Raw genomic sequence first — 21711 nt, 5'->3', positions numbered from 1 at the left:
AGTTTGATTACTGAACAGGCAGCTTACATAGCAGCACGCAAATCAAAACTAGAATCTAGACTCTACAAAAGCTAGCCTACAGTGAGCCCGTTCACAGCTGTTTGTAGTTGTGTAGTCCATGCAGAGTGCACAAAGAACACCTTTTTGTGAAGGTTTACAGCATGCTAGGAGGAAAAAAATCACCAGCTTGTTTTCATCTGTAAAAACACGGGCCTGTCCTCCTTTAACCTCAGCTCACACTGAATTAAGTAAGAAAATTTTAACTCATTGAGACAGATCCCCTGGGTGGGGATTTGCTGTGTTATAGAAGAAAGCTCCCACCAAACCAAGCTTTCTGCTGGTATCTATTGTATTGTTCCTCAACCACTTGTCATTATTTGCTGCAAGGAAAAGGGTGCAAAGATAAAAACAGAGGAGATATGATCTCCAGATAATGTTGGCTTTTCTGATCCTGAACAGCAACACATTGTGCGGAGTTATCATTCAGCTGGGAAACAGGGCTCGGGAAGCTTATAGGCAGATAGAAATAGTTGGCTTAGTGCTGTGTTAGAGCTGGGCCTTTATTTTCAGACAAATCGTTTATTTGAAAAATGCAGTTTTGGTTGACCCAAAACCGTTTGCAAATTCTCTGGATAGTTTTGGCCAATTTTGTGTGATTCATAAGGGGAGTTTTGCACTATTTACAAAATCGGGAGGAGGTGGTGGTGCTGCTGTGAGTGCCCCTTTAAACTTTCTGCTCAGTAGTTAGGGTACTCTCCTGGGATGTGGGAGACCTGGGTTCATTTCCGCCCCCTGCCCCGATATAGAGCAGGGATTTGAACTTGGCTCTTCTACCTCCCCAGAGAGCACCCTAACCACTGGGCAATGTGGTATTTTGGTATCCTGTTAAAGCTCTTCCACTTAGTATAAATAATTAAATATTTAGTAGAGCAGGGTCTGGGACTTGGCCTTGTACCTCGTAAGAGAGTTCACTAACTACTAGGCTATCATCATTCTCTTTCTCACCCAATGACTATTCAAGTATTTCATACAAAGTGGAACAGCTTCATCAGGAGAGATTAAGAATAACCCACCCCAGCATAGCCTATAGCCTGGTGGTTAGGGCATTCACCTGGGAGGTGGGAGACCCCAATTCAAGTCCTTGCTCCACATCAGGCAGAGTGGGGAACTGAACCTGAGTTCCCCACATGTTTGGTTGATTCCCCTGCCCACTGGGCTAAAAGTTATAAGGTGTGGCTCTTCCTCCTCTGTCTGTTTTGGGACTAGTGCCAAAATCCCCTAATGAATCTATCGCTTCAAGGGGAAATGTTCTCTTTGACCCAAAATGCACTTTGTCAATTTGCTGAAAAATTCTGAAATTTTCCAGATTCAGTTCAGGTCAAACCAATTTTTTTATTATTATTTTTTAGAACTGCCAATGAACTGAAAAATCAGTTATTCGTCCAACACTCCTCCAAATCGCTTGTTAAAGTTTCTCTTTTTGATGAAGTTAGATTTTGTACTTGATGCACCTTTCAGAGGGAAGAATTTGTACCCTCTAATCCTCGCTGCTTTCTCTCCAGCAAATCATTCCGAGCTCTCTATTCAGGAAAAACAAGTTTCACTGGGATCACCATTTCTTACTGTTTTGGGGGGTGCAAACAAGCCTCTCAAGCAGCCTTTTACTTGAATTTTAATTTAGGGCCTATCTAGTTATCATGACTCTTGTTCATTTGCTGGTGGCCTGCGACAACATACTTTACTCCCAGGTACCTCATTTCATCACATCAGGCCTATTATTTTAGCTGTTTATGCTTCCATGTTGTGTGTCCTAAAAAGGTGGTGAAACATACGTATAAAGTAGCTGTCTGTGACTCTCCCTGTGAGACTGTTACCAAAGAAGCGCACAGTGAAGCTGCATAGCTTTGCATGCATGCACACACCCCATTGGTTTTCAGAGGGGGTATGGTTGGTACTGGAAGGTGACTTTTATGCTTCAGACAACCAATCCCAGATGCATCTGGCTTTGCTGCGTTTGGGAAGGTGAGTGTTCTTTTGTGTCTGTGACTAAAAAGTGCCCCTATTCTTAATGTGTATTGAAACAATGTCTGTCACCTGACAGATCCAAAATGCTTATCTTTGGAGCTCATGCAGAAAACTTTACTTAATATTAAGAGAGCAAACAATGGTCACACATGCCCTTAGAGAAGAGGAAGAGTCAGAAATTCATGAGCTGGCGAGAATGTGCTGCCTTTCTTCACTTCCAAGGCAAAGATTTCCTCTTTTGGAAATGGCCATTGACTTCATTGTGGCCAGGGCTGCAGCCTTCGTGTTTGTTTTTTGTTAACACCTATTTAACTTCAGTGACTAATGACCATTTTGGCAAAGGAAATAATTGTTAAAGATTTAATACCTGACCCTTTCACAGCATTGCCAATCCCAAGCATTCAAAAATCATGAATCTGGGCCTCCCAAAATCATGAGACTTTAAAAATAATACATTTGTGACTTCTTTGTGTTTGCCTTCTGGCTTTTGAGCCTTTAGGCTTCACATTTTCAAGCTTCTCTCTCCAGTCACATGGGCTAGAAACTTTAATTGACCAAAATGAAAGCTGGGATTCTCCTGTAATCACCGGACTCCAGGAGGTGAAGCTTTGACACACCAAATTATGAGAGTTAACACTTTTGTCAAGGTGTGTGAGCTCATACTGTACATCTTGAGATGCCCCCTACCCATCAACACATCCTCCAGCAAAGCCAGGGAAGACCAAGTAAAACTCAACCAGAGAAAAACTGATTAAAAAACAAAAAATCTTTCAGGTTTTGTTAATACAGCAAAAGAAGCAAAAAGGGGCATAAACCCAGTTTTTAAAAATCCTTTGCAGCTCACTTTAAAAAAAGCAAAAAGAAAAGAGGAAGAGTTTTTAAATAACCTTATTTATCATAAGCAACTGTACCCAGGGAGACGGCTCTGTAGTACTAGTAATGATATTTGATAGACTTTTCACCTAAGAGGACACGCTGCTGTGATTTGTGAATTTTCAGGGGAAGAAAGAGAAATTCTTTTGTGTGGTTGACTGTAATAATAATAATCAAGGGACTTGTACGATATATGATTCCCATTAACTTTGATTTGAGCCACAGGCGTCAACCAAGGGGCGGTGATTTTTCAGACCTCAAACTCTTTAGAGGAAGCTACTTAAGTGAGCAATTGATGACAGGTTAAACAAAAAATTAGAGCGCGTGAAAAGGCCTATTGAACCACTGCATCCCATAGATGAGGCATAGAGCTTTGTGCTCAAGCCTGCAATTACATTACAGTTCATCGTCACAGCAGGTTCCTGAAGGCGTAAGTACTGAGAAGAAAAAGATAAACTGCAATATAAAATACTGCAAACCAATTGTATTAAGTAATGCTGCTCATTTTGAAGGTGTAATAAAAATGTAGTTTACTGTTTCTGTTACAAGAAGTAACAAACATTATTTGCATTTATTTCTAGTTTAACAAAATAAATAAATGCTTGTATAATTGTTATAGAAATATTACTATTAAGTTTTCATGTTGTAATTTTAAATTGGGTTTGTCTTATGTCTGCTTTATTCATTAGGAAAGGGAAGTATATATGCGCACTGATATCTATTAACATTTATTACCTACAACGTTCAGGATTTTTCTTTGTCTGCTTTTGCAATTGGTCCTGCTCACATAATCCTTTTCTTTTTCCTGGGTTGTGGCTTGCAGAACAAAGAATACAAGCACCTGAATGAGCAGCTCTCTGCACTTACCTCTGCCTATTCCACCGATGTGGAAAAACTGAAGAAGGAGCTGGAGCAATATCGGCAGAATCGGGGGGATAGCAACCAGCTTGTAAACTTGAAAAAAGAGATTGAGAGCCTCAGGCTGGAGCTCGAGAAAGCCCACAGTGAAAGGAAGATTATTGAAGACACCTATGATAAGGAGAAAGATCTATTCCGAAAGGTATGTGTTGTGTTTATCACATGCCCTCCATGTGGTGTGTAGGCACCATGAAAGGTAGGCCTGTTTTCAGGCAATCAGAGATGGATGTTTTTGTTAAGAATAAGAGTGAGATTTTCAAAAGCACCTATGGGACTTTCAGTGGGAGTGAGGCATCTGACTCCTCAGCGGCTTTTGAAAGTCCTGCTTTTTTCATCCTTTCGCTAAATGAAGTCCACTGCTTGTCCACACAGTGGGGAGAGCAAGTGGCAGTTCAAGCTTCCCTGCTTCTGTGCCTTAACCATGGCTTGGGCATACACTTTTAGGACGGTGTTTGTGCCTGCTCAGCTTTGCACAACAATAACTATGAAGAAACCATCTAGGCACAGTTGGGTCCCAAATAACTGTGTTCGCTAACTACAAGAACATGCAAGGCCTAGCTGCGTACATAGGGCTGCTCTGACTGGTTTCTGGTGGCTTCTAAAACATAGAGCACAGAGAGCACCATTAGAGGGCACACACAACTGTTTAAAGGATACCACTATGTTCTGACACGCTGTCGGGACTGAGTGCTTGTTCATTGCCCAGGACCATTCAATCTGTGGCTGTTATGAGACTGCTAATGAAGCTGATCATGGTGGTTTTGTGTTGTGCATACCTGTGCATGAGGAACTGGACTGAGACTGCCAAATCGCTTCCCATAAGCCATCAGCCTGCCATTTCTAACAACTCTCAGTACTACCAGCTTAGCTGGATTTGAATCAGTGTATTGCGCTAGAGGCAGAAGTTGCTTTCTGCCCCTGTGTGTCATTACACCTGAGCAATCCATCTTTCTTGAATTTGAAGTTGTGTAAAATGTTGCCAGTATTGAGCCTTTGTACAAGAAAAGTGTTGTAGTGTGAGCAGACACTAGCCTTAAGGGTACGTCTATGCAGCAAACACACACCTGTGGTTGGCCCAGGTCCACTGAGTTGGGCTTGGATTCGGGGCTGTCAGATTGCTATGTAGACATTCAGGCTTGGGCTGGAGCCTGAGCTCTGGGAAAGTGGGGAGGATCCTAGAGCCTGAGCTCCAGCCTGACCCCGAACATCTACACAGCAATTTTTAGCCCTGCAGTCCAGCCCCTGTGAGCCCAAGACAGCTGACCTGGGCCAGCCGCATCCATGCCGCGTGTCTTTTATTCCAAGGTACATGTACCCTAAGTGTTTTATCAGAGGACTAGAAATGACCTTCTACTCAGAAGTCCCTCACTTTATTTAGTTCCCTGTACAACATATATCTGGGTCTGCTCTGGTAACTGGAGGACCAAGGTCTTGGAGTTCAACTTACCTCCAAAATCCCCAGTAGTACTTGTGAAAGGTGGGCAGACCTAATGAGAGTGGTCCCTCTTACTTCTAGCTGCTGAAATCCTGGAGTGGTTTCTGTAATACTGCTATGGGGAAAGCTTACAGCTTGTTGACCTAGGGAAATGGACTGGAATAGCTATTTGGAATATTCCAGAATAGCTCCCTTTGTGGACACTCTATTCCGAAACGAAAGTCACTTTATTCTAGAATAATTACTGTGCTTTGGGAGCACACTAGTTACTCTGGAATAAGCGTCCACACAGTAGCTTTTTCGGCAATAGCTATTCCTGTTAAACGAGCCCTTAGTCATAGAGTTTTGATGATTTACTGTGAGAGCCACATTATCAAATCACTCAAACAGCCAAAGCTTTACAATTAAACCCATAGGATGCTTAGTCCCCGCACGCTTTCTTCACGTCTGCCTTCTTTGCAAAAGCAATAACAGATGCAATTATTACGCTGTTTTCTGTTTCGCTGTGTGGCTGCATTGTTTTGTGTACTGGACCTAGATATGAAAAGGGGAAAATCAATGTGTTTGCTTCCCAAAAAGCCCAATTAATAGTTTCCTCTTGTCACAGGAGATATTTCATTAACTAGCTACAGCAGACCCCTTCAGAGTTTCAAAGGATGCTTTATTGTGGAGATGATAGAATTAGGGAAAAAATCCTTTCTCTTTGTTGTTTTTGATTATAATTCCCTTCAGTTATTTAGAAGAAGGCTCAGTTTAATAATGGACAGGGAAGGCACTTGAGAGGTACAAAAACATAGGGGGTCTCCTCGCCTTGTTATATAAATGCCTGCAGCAGGAGAAATATTAGGTACTTACTCCTGTAATGAATAGTTCAATTTCAGAATGTGGCCCTTGTTTCTTTCTGCACCAAGCAGGGTAATATTGTATCCAACACCACCTTCTCTCACATTGAAAATCAGCTTCCAGTTGCTTCCTCCAGTTCCCTGCCAATTGGAAAGTAGAGAGTTTATTATTCTGTTGTCTGGGCCTTTTCTACTGAAGGGCTGTCCAGCCAGAGAGATTTGTGGGGAAATGCAAGCAAGATTTACAGCAATCATTTATCAGAAGTGCAGCAGAAAGTTACACAAGTAAGTAAACCTGAGGGCTCTAAATGCATTGCTAAATACCACATGAAAATTCTCAACTGAAAACTGCCAAAACCTGGAAAAATATAGGGTTTGGACCCTAATTTTTCATTTTTGTTGGGTTTTTTTTCAAACAGAAAAACATTTTTCGGGGAAGTAGACACACTCTGCAAAAATTTTCATTTAGTTGAGAACCCAATTTTCCATTGCAAATAATTTTGCTTGAATATTTTCGACCAGCCCTAATAATTCCCTATCACACAAGGATGTCATGAACCGGTCCTTGCTTCATGTCTTTGAAGTACTTTGAGATCCTGGAGGAAGACTTTCTAGGGGTATAAAGTATTATTTATTTCTTAGTAAAGTAGGGCTTTGATAGTTATTGACAATTGATGATTCCACCCCAGCAATTGGGTCATTGGATCTAGTTCCTCTTAGGGGTCTGAACTGATTTAAGGAGTGTTTAATATGGTCACCATAGGCAGCTCTAGAGAGGAGAAGAATTGACAATGTTCCTACAGCTAGTATAGCAGTGTGGACCCTGGGCACTTTCATGTGTCACCATGGTGATCAAGGCAGAAATGCATTCTCTTTAGATTTTAGCACAAAAATCACCTGAGAACATTTTTTTTTTCTAGTTAGATCAAGTTGATTGTGTCCTTTGCTTTCTTGGACTTGTGACAGCTGCCAACATGATCGAGTCCATTTTAGTTCCGATTTAACTGCAAAATCTGTTCTTAAGTCTTTCAGCTTTTCTCTGCCATCCTCCTACTTTTAGGATAATTCTTCTCATTTATAGGATGAGCATCTCCTTTTCCTTTTCTGGTGTGAATACTTAGAAACAGTTCTTTATGGATTTCAGGAGATATGCAACAGAGTTATTCTGTGAGTTGTGAGGATTCTCACAAGCTAGTAACGATTTTTTTTAGAACAGTCCTTTTTTTTCCAGTCTAAAGGGCCAGTTTTTCAAAAGTGCTCAGCACCCACAATTGGGGCCAGATTTCAAAACAGCTCCCAAATAAGGACCAGATCTTCAAAACTGCTCAGCACCCAACAGCTCGCACCATGCAAATAGGTAAAATAGACAGTTCTCAGTGGGAGCTGCTGAATGCTGAGTGTTTCAGAAAATCCAGCCACTTCGTGTAGGTACCAAAATGTGAGCCAAGCTCTCTTGAAATCTGGCCCAAAAGGAAACGTGTTGACGATAGACTTCCAACTAGAGAAGGAATTTCTACCGCATTGCTGCTGGATAACATGCTCTATTTATCTACACCTGCATTAAATGGACCTTTCTGTTCTCGCCACGTTTCTCTGAAACGTGAATGTTGATAAATTCCCATTTCTCTTTCATATGGAAACAAGAAAGAAATAAACAAGACCTATAAGGTCTGATATAAAAGAGCTTTCATTTAGGGTTTATCGAGGATAAAGGATAGCTTCTGGCTAAGTATGTTTCTATTGTAGCAGCTCATCTATATATTATTCTTTTCTTTCTCCAACTGAAGTTGGGCCTGAGGCTGCGAAATCTCTATTTTTCCATTCCCAGTGTCTGTGGGTTACTTTCATAAAGGGCACAGCCACAGTAAATTAGCCTTTGGGAAATATTTTTCACTCAGTTAACTTTAAAAGTATGTAATGTAGGGCTCTACCATACTATCTGCTCTGTAGCAGAAGTTAGAATGCTTTCTCCATTTGTTTTTTGTCAGGTATGGCACTGGGTACTAGTGTCCCATAAAAATGTGTGGTTAAAATTAAAACATGCTCCAGTTCTCCAAGTAGAAATACTTAGTTTTTCATAAATTCATAGAATAATAGTGTTTGTGATGATCTGCTCTGACCTCCTGCATAACACAGACCATAGATCTTCCCTGAACTAGTTCATGTTTCAGCTTCCAGTTGTTGGATCTTTTTACACCTTTGTTTACTAAACTCAATAGCCCTCTTAACAAATTTCAGTTCCACATCAAGGTACTTATAGACTGATCAAATCACCCTTTAACCTTCTCTTTGTTAAGCTAAATAGCCTGAACTCCTCCAGTCTAGCACTATAAGGTATATTACCCAATCCTTTAATCATTCTCATGACTCTTCTCTGAAGCCTCTCCAAGTATATCAACTTCTTTCTTGAAGTGTGAACATCAGAACTGGACACACTATTCCAGCAGAGGCCACACCGTTGTCAAATACAGAGGTAAAATAACCTCTCTACTCCTAGCTGATATTCCCATTTATACATCCAAAGATTTGAAATAAAATATTTTAAATACATGAAACTCAAGTTCCTCTTCTGGTACAGCATAATCATATATTGGTCCAGTTCAGACAGTCATTAGTAATTCTGCATGGTTTAGAAAAAGTCTTTTCTTTATTTTATCTCTGTATCTCTCTCTAGTCTGCAGCAGTATCCATTGACTTTAGTACCCAGAAAGATAATAGAGCACATAATTAAGAAATTGGTTTGCAAACACCTAGAAGATAATAAGGAGACTGGTAACAGTCAGCATGGATTTCTCAAGAACAAATTTGGTCAAACCAATCTAATAGCTTCCTTTGACAGGGTAACAAGCCTTGTGGATGGGGGGAAGCGGTAGATCTGGTATATCTTGACTTTAGTAAGGCTTTTGATAATGTTTCGCATGGCCTTCTCATAAATAAACTAGGGAAATACAATCTCAATGGAGCTACTTGTAGGTGCGTGCATAAGTGGTTGGAAAACCATTCTCAGAGAGTAGTTATTTAGTGGTTCACAGTGAAACTGGAAGGGCATATCAAGTGGGGTTCCGCAGGGATCAGTTCTGGATCCTGTTCTGTTCAATATCTTCATCAACGATTCAGATAATGGCATAGGGAGTATACTTATAAAGTTTACAGGTGATACCAAGATGGGAGGGGTTGCAAGTGCTTTGGAGGACTGGATTAAAATTCAGAATGATCTGGACAAACTAGAGAAATAGTTTGAAGTAAACAGGATGAAATTCAATAAGGACAAATGCAAAGTACTCCACTTAGGAAGGAACAATCAGTTGCACACATACAAAATGGGAAATGACTGTCTAGGAAGGAGTACTGCAGAAAGGGATCTGGGGGTCATAGTAAATCACAAGCTAAATATGAGTCAACAGTGTTACATTGTGTCAAAAAAGCAAACATCATTCTGGGATGTATTAGCAGGAGTGTTGAAGCAAGACACGAGAAGTAATTCTTCGACTCTACTCCGCACTTATTAGGCCTCAACTGGGGTATTGTGTCCGGTGCTGGGTGCCACATTTCAGGAAAGATGTGAACAAATTGAAGAAAGTCCAGAGAGGAGCAACAAAAATGATTGAAGGTCTAAAAAACATGACCTTTGAGGAAAGATTGAAAAAAATGGGTCTGTTTAGTCTGGAGAAGAGAAGACTGAGAGGGGACATAACAGTTTTCAAGTACCTGAAAGGTTGTTACTAGAAGGAGGGAGAAAAATTGTTTCCTTTAACCTCTCAGGATAGGACAAGAAGCAATGGGCTTAAAGTGCAGCAAGGGCTGTTTAGGTTGGACATTAGGAAAAACTTCCTAACCACCCTGACAGTTAAGCACTGGACTAAATTTCCCAGGGAGGTTGTGGGATTTCCATCATTGGAGATGTTTAAGAGCCGGTTAGACAAACACCTCTCAGGGATGGTCTAGATAATACTTAGTCCTGCCTTGAGTGCAGGGGACTGGACTAGATGACCTCTTGAGATCCCTTCGAGTCCTACTATTCTGTGATGCAAACCTGTTATGCACGCAGACGTAGCAGAGAGCTGGATGTGGATAGTGATAGCTTGTGAATAGATCATTATAAAAGATTTGTAAATTACTGTGCTTGAACGCCATAGTGCAAAGCAGGTTGAGTTTCTGATTGCATTTGAATGTTCTCCCTGCTTTTACTTCCACTAACAATTCTGGTAAGCCATTTTTTTAATAAAATACCTCAGTTAGTCTGCCTTCCCAGAAAACTGAGGAATTCATTATGAACAGATCAAGTAGGCTGCCACTAAAGATACATGGGTTTTAGCAGGGTTGTGTCATTATTCTTGCTTGGACGGTGGAAAAACCTTTATTATGCTATAGTATGGAGCTGGTTTTCTTCAGGCAGCTCAAGATCCTCATATGTTCTGTGCAGCTGTTTCCTAAATTATGATGGTCATGCTATGAACTGCAACTGCGTAGACCGAGAGAATAACATTGTATTGGAATTCTGTGTTTTGTTCTCTCCTTCCTGGCAACAGTAGAAGTGTTCAACTTAAACAGAGCAATACGTCACACTTCTAAATATAATGTTTTCCTGTTTTGACTTGTCTAAAATAATACTATTCAATAAATTAACAGTACCAAGGATAAATAGATTGCGTAGGTAGAGTAATGCTACTAGTTTCACTCCAGGAGTTGAGGTGTCCTACTTGATATTTAGTTTTACTTTCTCTCATGTTTTAAACAGCATTTCTTATAACTTCCATGTTTAATAGTGGTTCTTCGTGCTCAGCCAGTGCAGTCATCAACTATCAGTCAGTTACTGTTGGAGGAGGAGGAGGAGGAGGAATTATTACGGATTTATTACCTCTTTGCACTACGGTAACATCTAGAGGCCCTGATCAGGATTGCAACTGATTTGCTAGGCTCTGTAAAAACAGAGGAAAACCGTTCTTATCACAGAGTGCATATAATCTGAGTATAAAATTCAACGAGTAGGTATAAACATAAAATTTCAGAGTTAAAAAAGTTTGAAATAGGTAGTATTTCGTTTGTCAGGCACTTACATACCATGGTGATAAGCACAGTATAACAACCCAGACAGACACATCACCTGGAAAATTTAAATCTTCAGCATAGTCTTTTTTGTCTGAGAACATTTTCTTTCTCTTTATTTTGCCTCTAAATCCCCTGTTAATTGGCAAGTGCGCTGAAATGCTGTTTTTTGCTGGTAACACATCTGCTTGGACAGTTGGGTATCCAGTTCTGTCTGGCATCCTGGTTTCATTTATATTGTGCATCACTTTTTTCATTCTTTTTAGAAAATTCAGAACAATGGTGTACTTTTTCTCCTCTGTTTGTTTGTTCCTTTTCTCTGTTCCTCTTCACCTTTCAGAACCCTTTCACAGCTGCAGCATTGATACTTTGTCTCTAACACGTGTCATTTGGTTGTCCTGTAATGGTAACACCTGCACATGGCATTTGCGCTGCCATAGAAATCTATACCGAGCAGATGCCTGTTTTGTCTGGCGTTTTAATTCTGCTATGTAATGGTGATACTGTGTGGGAGGAGCAATTGCAGAATATTGTAACGAAGTCAATGTTGTAATTTTTAAGAGAGGTGTAGATCTACTTAATTTTGAGCATGGGCTTCTCAGTATTTGGATGACATAATCAACTGTTGGATTAGTCCTGTGACTAGTATGTATTGTGTTCCTATTCAATGAAATAGATACAATGTGCCAACTTGACCTTTTTTGCATTAAAAGGTTTTGCAGTAAACACTAGTGTCTAGGGGTCAATTTACCCTTCAGTTGCAGTTAATATCTTTTTTACCATTCATGCTCCTGATGCAGTGAGAATAGCTCCAAAATGGCAAGGAGAAAAAAACGTTGTTTAGTTTAAAAAAAAAAAAACTAACCAACCAAAAAACAAAACAAAACAAAACAGGGTGTGGGGTTGGGGTGAAACTTATTCCCCTGAATAGAGCCTGACCTTGAGCTGCCCTAAATTATAAGAGGTGTTACTTTGCCTTGTTTCTTCCTTAGCGCGTATCAGACCTAGAAGAGGAGAATGCTCTTTTGAAACAGGAAAAAGAGGAGCTTAACAAGAGAATCCTGTGTCAGTCTGAAGGTAAGAAGAATGGTTTATAGCTTCATAACACTTGCAATAAACCGAGGATTAAGCTGTTTTTCATAAAATTAGTTTCTCCCGTATCCTGCCAGCATCCTTTATTTCTTTGACAATGTTTGTTGTTATTCAACAGTTCTATTCTCTCTCTACTACCAGGGAATGACAAGACATGAACCTGATTTAATCAGGGAGGGATTAAACACGGAATATAGTACCTAAAGGGGTTTTCCATTCAATTACATCTTAGAATTTCATCAGGATGACTGTAATGGGGGGACAGCCCTTTAATGCTGACAGATGGGAGCCTAGAAGCAGAGATGTTTGAACAGTAATATTTGGACAATGACGAATGGCATCTTGAATGTGACAGAATGAAGTGAAATTTTAAAGCAGAGATTTAGATGGTGAGAGAACAACAGAGGAAACAACCAGGAAAGTCCCAGGACACGAAAGGAATACATTCCACCCTTGCACGTATTGTGCTTATTATCAGACTCTATTCAGCTTTCATTATGATACAGGATTTTCTTTCCACATGCATCATACACAATCCCAGGAGGTGGATATATCGAATTAATCTATTGCATTCATGATGTACCTATCATTGTAATAACCGATCCAACATAAAGGGGATAAAAAGCAAACATAGCAAAATATATTGGCTTCAATTGGAGGTGAATTTTTGAGTGCCTTTTGGCAGGCACTAGCTAGAATTAGGCATAGTGCATGCCGGGCTCTGGGAAAGCTTCCCAATGGACCTCTGTTCATGCACTTCAGTCCTGACTGACTGCCAGCTGTCCCAAGACTTAGATTTTCAAAAATTAAGCTCCGAGGTTCATATTTAGGCACCTAAACAAGACACTTGATTTTTCAAGTGCTAAGCACCCAGAATCTCCTGTTGAAGTAGATGGGAATTGCTGAGTGCTCAGCCCTCTTGAAGATCGATCCATTTATTTAGGCACCTGAACTACTTGGTCAATGTTTAACTTTAGACACATCCATATTTGAAAATATTGACCTCTCTTTAGAGCAGACTGAGATTTGATCCTAGCACTCAAAGCGAAAGGGGAATAAGCTGACCATTTACCCTCTGTATAGTGGTATCTGTTAGCCTGGCTATACTTAATGTTGAGATAGCATTAATATTAGAAACATTAGAGCTGGTTGGAATTTTTCAGATTTTGAAATTTGGATGAAATTTCAAATTAAAAAAAAAAAAAGAAAGAATGAATTGCTGAGAGTCTCCGCTCAGCTCCCCCATTGCAGTAAATGAGAACACGTCCATTGAACCGAGAAGAGCTAGGCTGACCCGGAGCATTTTTACAAACCCAACCCTTATTTTCTGAGGATTATTATAGAAATGGAAAGTTCTATTAGGTCACCCAGTCCATCTCCTTTCCAACATAGGATTATTGTTACGAGGCTCCATCCTACACTATTCAAGTCCATTAGGTTTCTGCCATTGATTTCAGGAGCAGGCCCATAATCCTTTGCAAAGTGACACTTGCCACAAATGTTCCCTATCTGTGAGTGAATGTTTCCACTATGTAAAAGCTTGTGAAACGATAGTGTAGTTATTTTTCTTATTTAAATGTTAATTTAATGTTTGGCTAAATAAAAATAAATGGTAATTTGACTGTTGCCCGTTTTAATTTTTTTCTTCTTCAGATAATGGGGGGAAACTAATTTTGTTTCAGAAAAGAGTTCTTGTAAATGAATAAATTCACATATAAAAATAAACTATTTTAAAATGCCCATGGTATTCTGTGCAGTAGGAAAGGATTAACGTTTTCTGGAAGCACACATAGCAAAGACTGAGTTGTACAGAGTAATCCTGCACTACCAGAGCTCTCTATTAGGGATTCTTTCTCTCTCACCCATCACCTTTAGTTTCATTACCTCTTTGTCATCACCAACAGTATGCAATAGTATGATTGCATAGATTTCCCACTTGACATCCAACATAGGTAAATCAGGCATAAATAGAGTAATGTGGCTAATATGTATGCACCACTGCCTCTATTGGACAGAATCAGACTGCTTGTTTGTGCATCAGAGACATTTCTAATAGCTAAAGGAGGTTATCCTTTACTCAACTGGTAGAGACCTCTGCTTTTGGAGCAGGAGTATTGGAGATCGATTCTAACTGCATCGTTGAAGTTCCAAATAGCTGTCCTGCGCGGTGTGGTGACAACCATAAAATTCCTAGCTAGCCATAGATTTGTTACAGTGTATTCACTAAATAAGAGGGCAAGATTACAAAAAAGCCTCTTAGCAGAGAGCATTTTGTTCAGCTATAAGTCATATTGCAGTTGCCTATAAGAAATCAATTCAGAACTGAACATCACAGTTCAATATGTATCTTTTAAAGATGAATTTGCCCAAAACACTGTCAAGGAAAATCTCCTGATGAAGAAGGAGCTGGAAGAGGAGAGATCTCGTTATCAGAACCTGGTAAAGGAGTATTCAAGGCTGGAGCAGAGATATGACAATTTGAGGGATGAGATGACTATTATAAAGGTAATGGAAGAGGCTTTTTACATTACCCCTGCCCTCTGATGTCCTGTGTGCATTATTGGTGACTGGATATTGCAGCTGAGTTCATTTGATGACAACAGTGCTATTATAGAACTCATTTGCGTTGATATTTCTGAGGGGGAAGTTATGCATTTAAATTAGACCAAGAGCAACAACTTCTGGAAATGCATGGTTTTCTGTAGCCACTTGGTCAAGCATTTACAGATTCCTTAAGAACAGCAAGGCAAAAATCTGTTTATCTTTTCTCTATTTCAGTAAAACAGATACACTCAATTCTAAGAAAATCACTGTAGCTCCATAAATATAAAAGTCTAAGTTTTAGATTCAGCCTTGCTAGAGTTTTAGCAATAGCCTCATTGATAATTAGTTATTAAGGGATGCTGTCATCCAGTTCAAAGGCTGAACATTTAAAAGAAAACCATAAGGATATTGTGATAAATATTAGGCTCCAAACCCAGATGTGTGTGTCCAAACGTCACAAATCATGGATAGCCAGGCTAGGATGTGGTAAAGTAGCTTCCAAAAATATATGAGAAAATTGGTGTCTGGTGCATAGACACTTTTTAAGTTGTTGGATGTGGTTGTGTGTGTTTGTTTATATATATGAATGGAGTTAGGTGTGTTTGTGTGTTGTTGTTTTAAATTACATTTTGATTAAATGTCCCCCTGTTGTAATGTGCACAAAAAACAGAAAGCAAAGCCCAACTACAAGCAAAAGGTAGACCCTCTTATGACAGTAATCTTAATATTGAAAAATATTTTTTTAAACTAAACCGCTTTATGAGGAATCCTTCTTTTGACCAGCAGATATATTATGTGTCTGCATTGTCTTGTCCAGCTACTTAGACTGTAAGAGCTTTGGGTAAGCAGCTGTCTGTCCCTCTGTGTTTTGTACGGTCTTGAACACAGTGCTTTGACTCGATGAATAATATGGATCCATTATTTTAAGTAGAAAGTGCCATAAGTGTACATGATTATTTATAAAACACTTAATAGAGAAGGTCCCTGTCCCAAACACTTTGTTTACATAATCCTTAGTACAGTATCTTTTCTACTAAATCACTCCTATTATCTTTTTTTTTTGGACAGCAGTCCCCAGGACACAGAAGGAACCCATCTAACCAGAGCAGTCTAGAGTCTGATTCCAATTGTCCATCAGTCTCTACATCTGAGATAGGAGACACCGAGGATGCAATACAACAAGTGGAGGTACCATCAATCAGACAGGCGAAGAGTCTGTGTATGATTCCGGCTGGTCAAGGGGGAATAATTGATATGTGACTCCTTCTAAACGGAGCCCGTAGAGAAGAGTGCAGCTTTGAGTATGAAATGTGACCAGTTAGAATTGCTCCTTTTTTTTCATGCTATGAATGATTCTTGTTAATTGTATGAGAGGGAATCTGAAGGCCCTGATCCTGCATAGAGCACTACTAAGAACTCAGTGCAGGATCAGGCCCTTAAACACCGGTTAAACATAATGAATTGATGTGTAGTGTGCATCCTGGCAAACACGGAAACACACACAAAACATTAAACATTATTATGACTATCAATGCTGACCGTAAAGTTACATTTCTATAGCATCTTTCATTCCGAAGGATACCAGATTACATTATAAACCTCCGAAAGAACAGTTTTCTTTCTTTGTTTTTTGCAAATCCTTGCTAGCCAACGCATCCTCTCGAAAAAAACCAATTTCAAATATCTCAGTATAGAAGGAAATGTCCTAGTTAAATATCTGACTTAGAGGAAGGGGAAGTATATTTTGCTTACTCCTTGCGAACAGTGACACAGACCAGTTTATATAAAGAGTACACGTCCTATTTAAGATGGAGTGTAAAATAGAGTCTTTGCTAGAATAAAGGCCTGGGATGCTTTGGGTTCCATTTTCTAATCTGTGACTTTGAGCAAGTCACTTCATCACTCCATGCTGCAGCTTCCCCATCTGTATAAACCCGTAAATTACCTACCTCACCTGGCTGTCATGAAGCTTTTTAATATCTATCAAGCCTTCTGAGAACCACTGATGAAAGCCTCCACTATGTAAGTACAATGGATTGGGGCCTCTAGACTATACCAAAACCTCAATGTTGGTCACACCTCAGTATTAAAGCTCCATTTACGAGTAATGTATGAAGTGTTAATAAAAGATTAATGTATGTTTTAAGCCTGTTACATACACTAGTATGTCTCACAGATGATTTTAAGCCAATCAGTAGAGAGTTTTATAGATGGTGATAAGCCATGGCTATAAGCAACATATTGACTCTATGAACTATATAACAATTGATTAATTAATTAAAATGCCCATTAACCATTCATTAACCCTTTATAACCTATTTATGATTGGAAACATAATGTGTGCCTTTAATATTAAATATTAATATTGGTCTTTCAAAATGTGGAAACTTCTTTAAACTCTTGTTTTAAGTATTTGAAGATGATGTGAACGTATAGAGAAGTGTGTAGCCTACATATTGTTACTGAGTGGAGCATTCAGCACTTTAGCTGGGAGAAACTTTTTTCAGAGAAAAATACAGATTTAGTGGCAACAAAATGTTTTGTGAATACATGACAGTTTTGCCAAATTGTTGTGGGGCTAGTGGGTATCCAAGTCTTTCGGTGGGGGAAATTAAGCACTGTTATTTTTTTGGTTTGAAATTAATTTTCATTTAGAAGTTTTCTTGTTCAAAAAAAATAAACATTTTTAAAAGCTCAAAATTGAAACAGTTTTTGTTTAAGATTTTTGTTTGGCCCCAAACTAAATTTTTGTTTTGACTTCTCAGTTCACCAAAACTTTTGAAAGTTTTAGTTTTGGTCAGACCCAAAACGATTTAAAAAAATTTTTTTTGAAGTTGCCAGTGAACCAAAAAATTAGTTATTCCCCCAGCTCTATTCACTAATGTTTTTGGGCTGATAAAATTTCTCTCTCTCTCTCCCCCATGTAGGATGTTGGTTTGGATAAAGCAGCCATGGATATGACTCTCTTCCTGAAGCTACAAAAGCGAGTGAGGGAGCTTGAACAGGAGAGAAAGAAACTGCAAACCCAGCTGGAGAAAAAGAAATCCCAGGTAAAAGATGCCCTTTTATTGATTTTAATATTAAATTTCATATCCTAATTGGCTTTCCTTGAGTGCCTTACGGCAAGCAGTGTGTGATTTAAGATTCGGGTGCAATGGCCTTCAGTTAAGAGAGGCCAAATTGATCTTGGAAATGAGGAGAAAAACCTTTCTGGCAGTTAAGGACAATCAGCCAGTAGAACGGTTTTGCCTGGTGAGATGGTTTATGACAAACTCATTAGAAGTGTTTGGATTGAGAGTGGCTGCATAGATATATATGAATAATCCTCTTACAGGAAACTGTACTGGATGACCAAATTATCCTTTCCAACCCTAACATGTATAATTCCCAATCACGATACTGGATGCTATCTAGCAGCTTTCATCATAAAGGATTGTACAACGCATACAGAAGCACTGAAATGCAGCCTCTTCTGAGGTAGAGGATGGAGGCCAGGCAGCCACTTCCCAAATGGTGGGCAAGCATCTATGTAGTTTACAGTTTCCCAACACTATTTACAGTAGTGAGCAAGGTGAAATTTTTAGCTAACAGCACCTGGGCAATTCCTATTCTTATGAAAATACTTTTGTAGTCCGTGCCCAGTTTAAGATATCATCCAATAACAGTGAAGTGTAGTATTCCATTTATCTGTCTCAGCAGGTAAAGAGATGAATTAACTTTGTCAGCATTGAAACCAGTGGTTCTAAAGATTCAAAGAATTTAGAACACCTGTCTGTCTTGTAGATGTCAGAGGCCATATTATCATAGTATCTGAGAGCCTCAGAATCTTTAATGTGTTCATCTACACAACACCTCAGTGAAGTAGTATCCCCATTTTACAGATGAAGAGCTGAGGCTAAATGACTTGCTCGAGGTCAAACAGGATTTCTTTGGTGGAGCAGGGAAATGAACCCGGCTTCCCCAAGTTCCAGGCTAACACCCAAACCAATGGACCATCCTTCCTCTCTAGAACATGATGTTTAGACTACTCAGACACACATCCGTCGCTCATGATCCATCTCGGATTTTGCATTTCCCCGAGATACGATGTAAGAGCTAAGAGGTTCAAAAATATGATCAGTCTTGGAGGAATTGGAATGTATCTGAATAGATAAACAGAAGTTTTACTGCGTATTCATGAGCTTCCTTAAATGTAATCTCCGCACTCTAACTACAAAAGGACTCATATCCTGCCTCGATGCCACCCTGAGCGAAAAGGAGGAAAGTTCTTTCCTAAAAGTTTAACCTAATCAGAGACTAATTTAGAGGTTCAAAGGGACAAATACCCAGAGAGAAGAGCCTCACACACCTCTGCTAGCTTAGCCTGCCTGAGTCATTTCATCTCCTAAAACAGGTGGGTGCCTGTACTGTCAGATACATCCATTTCCTTATAGAATATAAAGTCGACCCAGCAAAGTAATTCATTCTCTCTAAATATATACATCACAACCATGAGTAACAATGTCCTTTGATTTTATTGCCACCCTCCTCCACATGAGCAATGGCTATGAAATCAATGAAATGTAAAATCAATGTTGAAATGATTTATCCCACCACAGAGACAACTGACCCTGCAATGGCTGTTGGCCTGTAGTGTAATGAATCCAATATACCATTGGTCCTGTTTACTATGCCTATGGGAGATTTTAGCTGTGAACTCCGTTTTAATATCTGAGACCAGCAAGTGAAAAGGCAGCCTGAATAATAGAAGGCAAATCAAGGCACTGTCTATTCATACATGTATGAATCTTACAAACATGAGACCGTAACGCTCTGTTCTTGTTACTAACATGGGCCAGTGTTTTCAAACATGGATACCTGAAGCCAGGCATCTAAATGTATATGAAGTCACATAAATAAGTGACTTGATTTTCAAAGTGCTAAGTGCCCTTCATTCTTGTTGGTTTCAATACTCAGCACCTTTGGAAACCAGACTATTTATTTATGTGCCTGTTTGTGGATTTTGGAGTTCAACTTTAGGAATGAAAATGGGGAAATGTTGACCATAGTCCCCTCAAGTGTGGTAGGCATTCTACAGACACAAGGTAGGCCTGTGTCCCAAACTGCATATTTTATAACTCCATATTTTCAAAACTGAGTCCAGTAATAGTTATATAGTATTAGAGCCCTTGCCAGCTCTAAGGGCATGTCTGCACTGCAGCTGTGCCACTGTAGTGATGTAGCATAGACGCTTCCCACATTGACAGAAGGGGAATTTTCCATTGATGATGTTAATCTATCTCTCCAAGAGGCGAGATAGCTAGAAGAAGAATTTTTCTGTCAACCTATCCGCATCTACACCGGGGGCTAGGTCAACCTAACTACAGAACTTGGGGCCAGAAATTTTTGCAGCCCTGAGCAACTTAGCTACATTGATCTAATTTTTAAGTGTAGGCCAGTCCTCAGATAATAAACTGCAAAACAGCAATAGAGGTATAATCAGTAGCAGAGTTTATTCCTCCACATCATTGTGCAGAATGTCTGAGTTGCTTTACAAAACAAAATAGCTTCCTATATGTTGGGCCTTATTAGTACAGTCATCTAAAAGGTCAGCGTTTACCCACAAGTACTAACCCACACAGTGGTATCTGAGACAGCAGTTTGTCCTTCTGATAGAGAATAGCTGTGCTTTCACAAATACCACTGTGATAACTGTTAATGTAGATCAACTTTTCATGGCAACCTGTGTATTTTCCCTTTCTTCGGCAGAGGTAACCTCTGTGAATTAGCTATTTCAGAGCCCATTATGATAGGTAGTATTTTTGTTTGAATTATAGTGGTTCTTTCTATGAGAAGATATATACAACAATACATTATACAGCTCATAGTACAGTACACCGTATTTGGCAACAGAAGCTGAATATGAAATGTCTAGTTATTACAGTTCTTGGTTTCATAAAAAAGAGTTATTTTTTTATCTGTTTTAATGCATGTTTTTCAGGTATCCATTTCAGTTATTTCTCTTAAGCAGGAGATCCATGTGTCCATTTATAAAAGCAGTGGCAAAGTCAACTAAAGTGCTATCAATCGTCTCTAATTCACTGCAACCAGATACTCCTATTGACCGTCAATAAAATTATTCCATCTGGTGACTGCAGGAATGTATCAGAGGAGATGCACAACTGCTTTTAACCAATGATCTCCATTCACTGATAGAGGCTTAAAAAACAAGGTTCCTGCCAATATGCCATAAATTGTTCCCCTCATATTTTTAAATCTTTCTGAAGCTGACCTGTCTCTCTCAAGGAGTTAACTATAAATGAGCCAAAACCCTGAACATTTTACCCCCCTTAAAACCTCCCCATATGTTTTTAGTAGGGTTCATTCCAACTGGTCAAGGTTCTGAAGAATTCATAGTTCTGTCCATTTCTAACTATATTTCCAAGAGTAGGGTTCTTATCAAGGTTCACCCCTCAGGCCCAGTCTTGCTCTGTGGCATGACTAATTCCAGATCAGTTTTCAGTTTGGACTTGATGTGATTTGAGTCAAGCTGTCACTGTTCCTCACTGCTCGACAGAAGAAAAGGGAAAGTCAAAAATAGCATTTCTGTCAGTGCTGCCAGTTCTTCGGTGCTTCTTTTTGCATTTAAATTTTAATTCCATGGTAGCACTACAGAGGTAGCAAGCTCAGCCACTGGTGTATCTGCTCCTTGATGGAAATGTTTGGTTTTGAAATATATTCAAAGTCCCTCAACCTCTCTGGAAAACAACCAGCAGAATATGACATTTCTGGATATCAGTGTTACCTGTTATGTCCCAGTCTCCAGAACTTTGTCACCTCTCATATATCTATAATGTATGCATAGGGTGATAGGCATAGGAAAATGGGCTTCTCTTGTATCTTCCTCTCAGCCCATGTTCTGACCCAGATGAAGCCTGCCCCATCCATTCATGGAAT

The 21711-nt window shown here is 39.5% G+C and overlaps 1 protein-coding gene across 4 annotated transcripts in view; it reads left to right on the top strand.

Moving 5' to 3' along the window:
• Positions 1-21711, top strand: part of MYO5B (myosin VB) — a 357700-nt gene that overhangs the window by 283484 nt on the left and 52505 nt on the right. For 2 of the 4 annotated variants that reach the window (XM_043546335.1, XM_043546334.1), the window contains exons 22-26: positions 3722-3958; positions 12132-12216; positions 14588-14736; positions 15847-15963; positions 17703-17825. In XM_043546335.1, the coding sequence (XP_043402270.1) occupies positions 3722-3958; positions 12132-12216; positions 14588-14736; positions 15847-15963; positions 17703-17825 (711 nt within the window). Of the gene's footprint in view, positions 1-3721; positions 3959-12131; positions 12217-14587; positions 14737-15843; positions 15964-17702; positions 17826-21711 lie in introns of all 4 variants that reach the window. The other 2 variants (XM_027817527.3, XM_037902508.2) reach the window with 1 other exon arrangement.

The sequence above is a fragment of the Chelonia mydas genome, chromosome 5 (genome assembly GCF_015237465.2).
Source record: "Chelonia mydas isolate rCheMyd1 chromosome 5, rCheMyd1.pri.v2, whole genome shotgun sequence".
Lineage (NCBI taxonomy): Eukaryota > Metazoa > Chordata > Testudines > Cheloniidae > Chelonia > Chelonia mydas.
The sequence above is the reverse complement of the archived record's forward strand: the minus strand, read 5'-3'. Positions and strand labels throughout refer to the sequence as shown.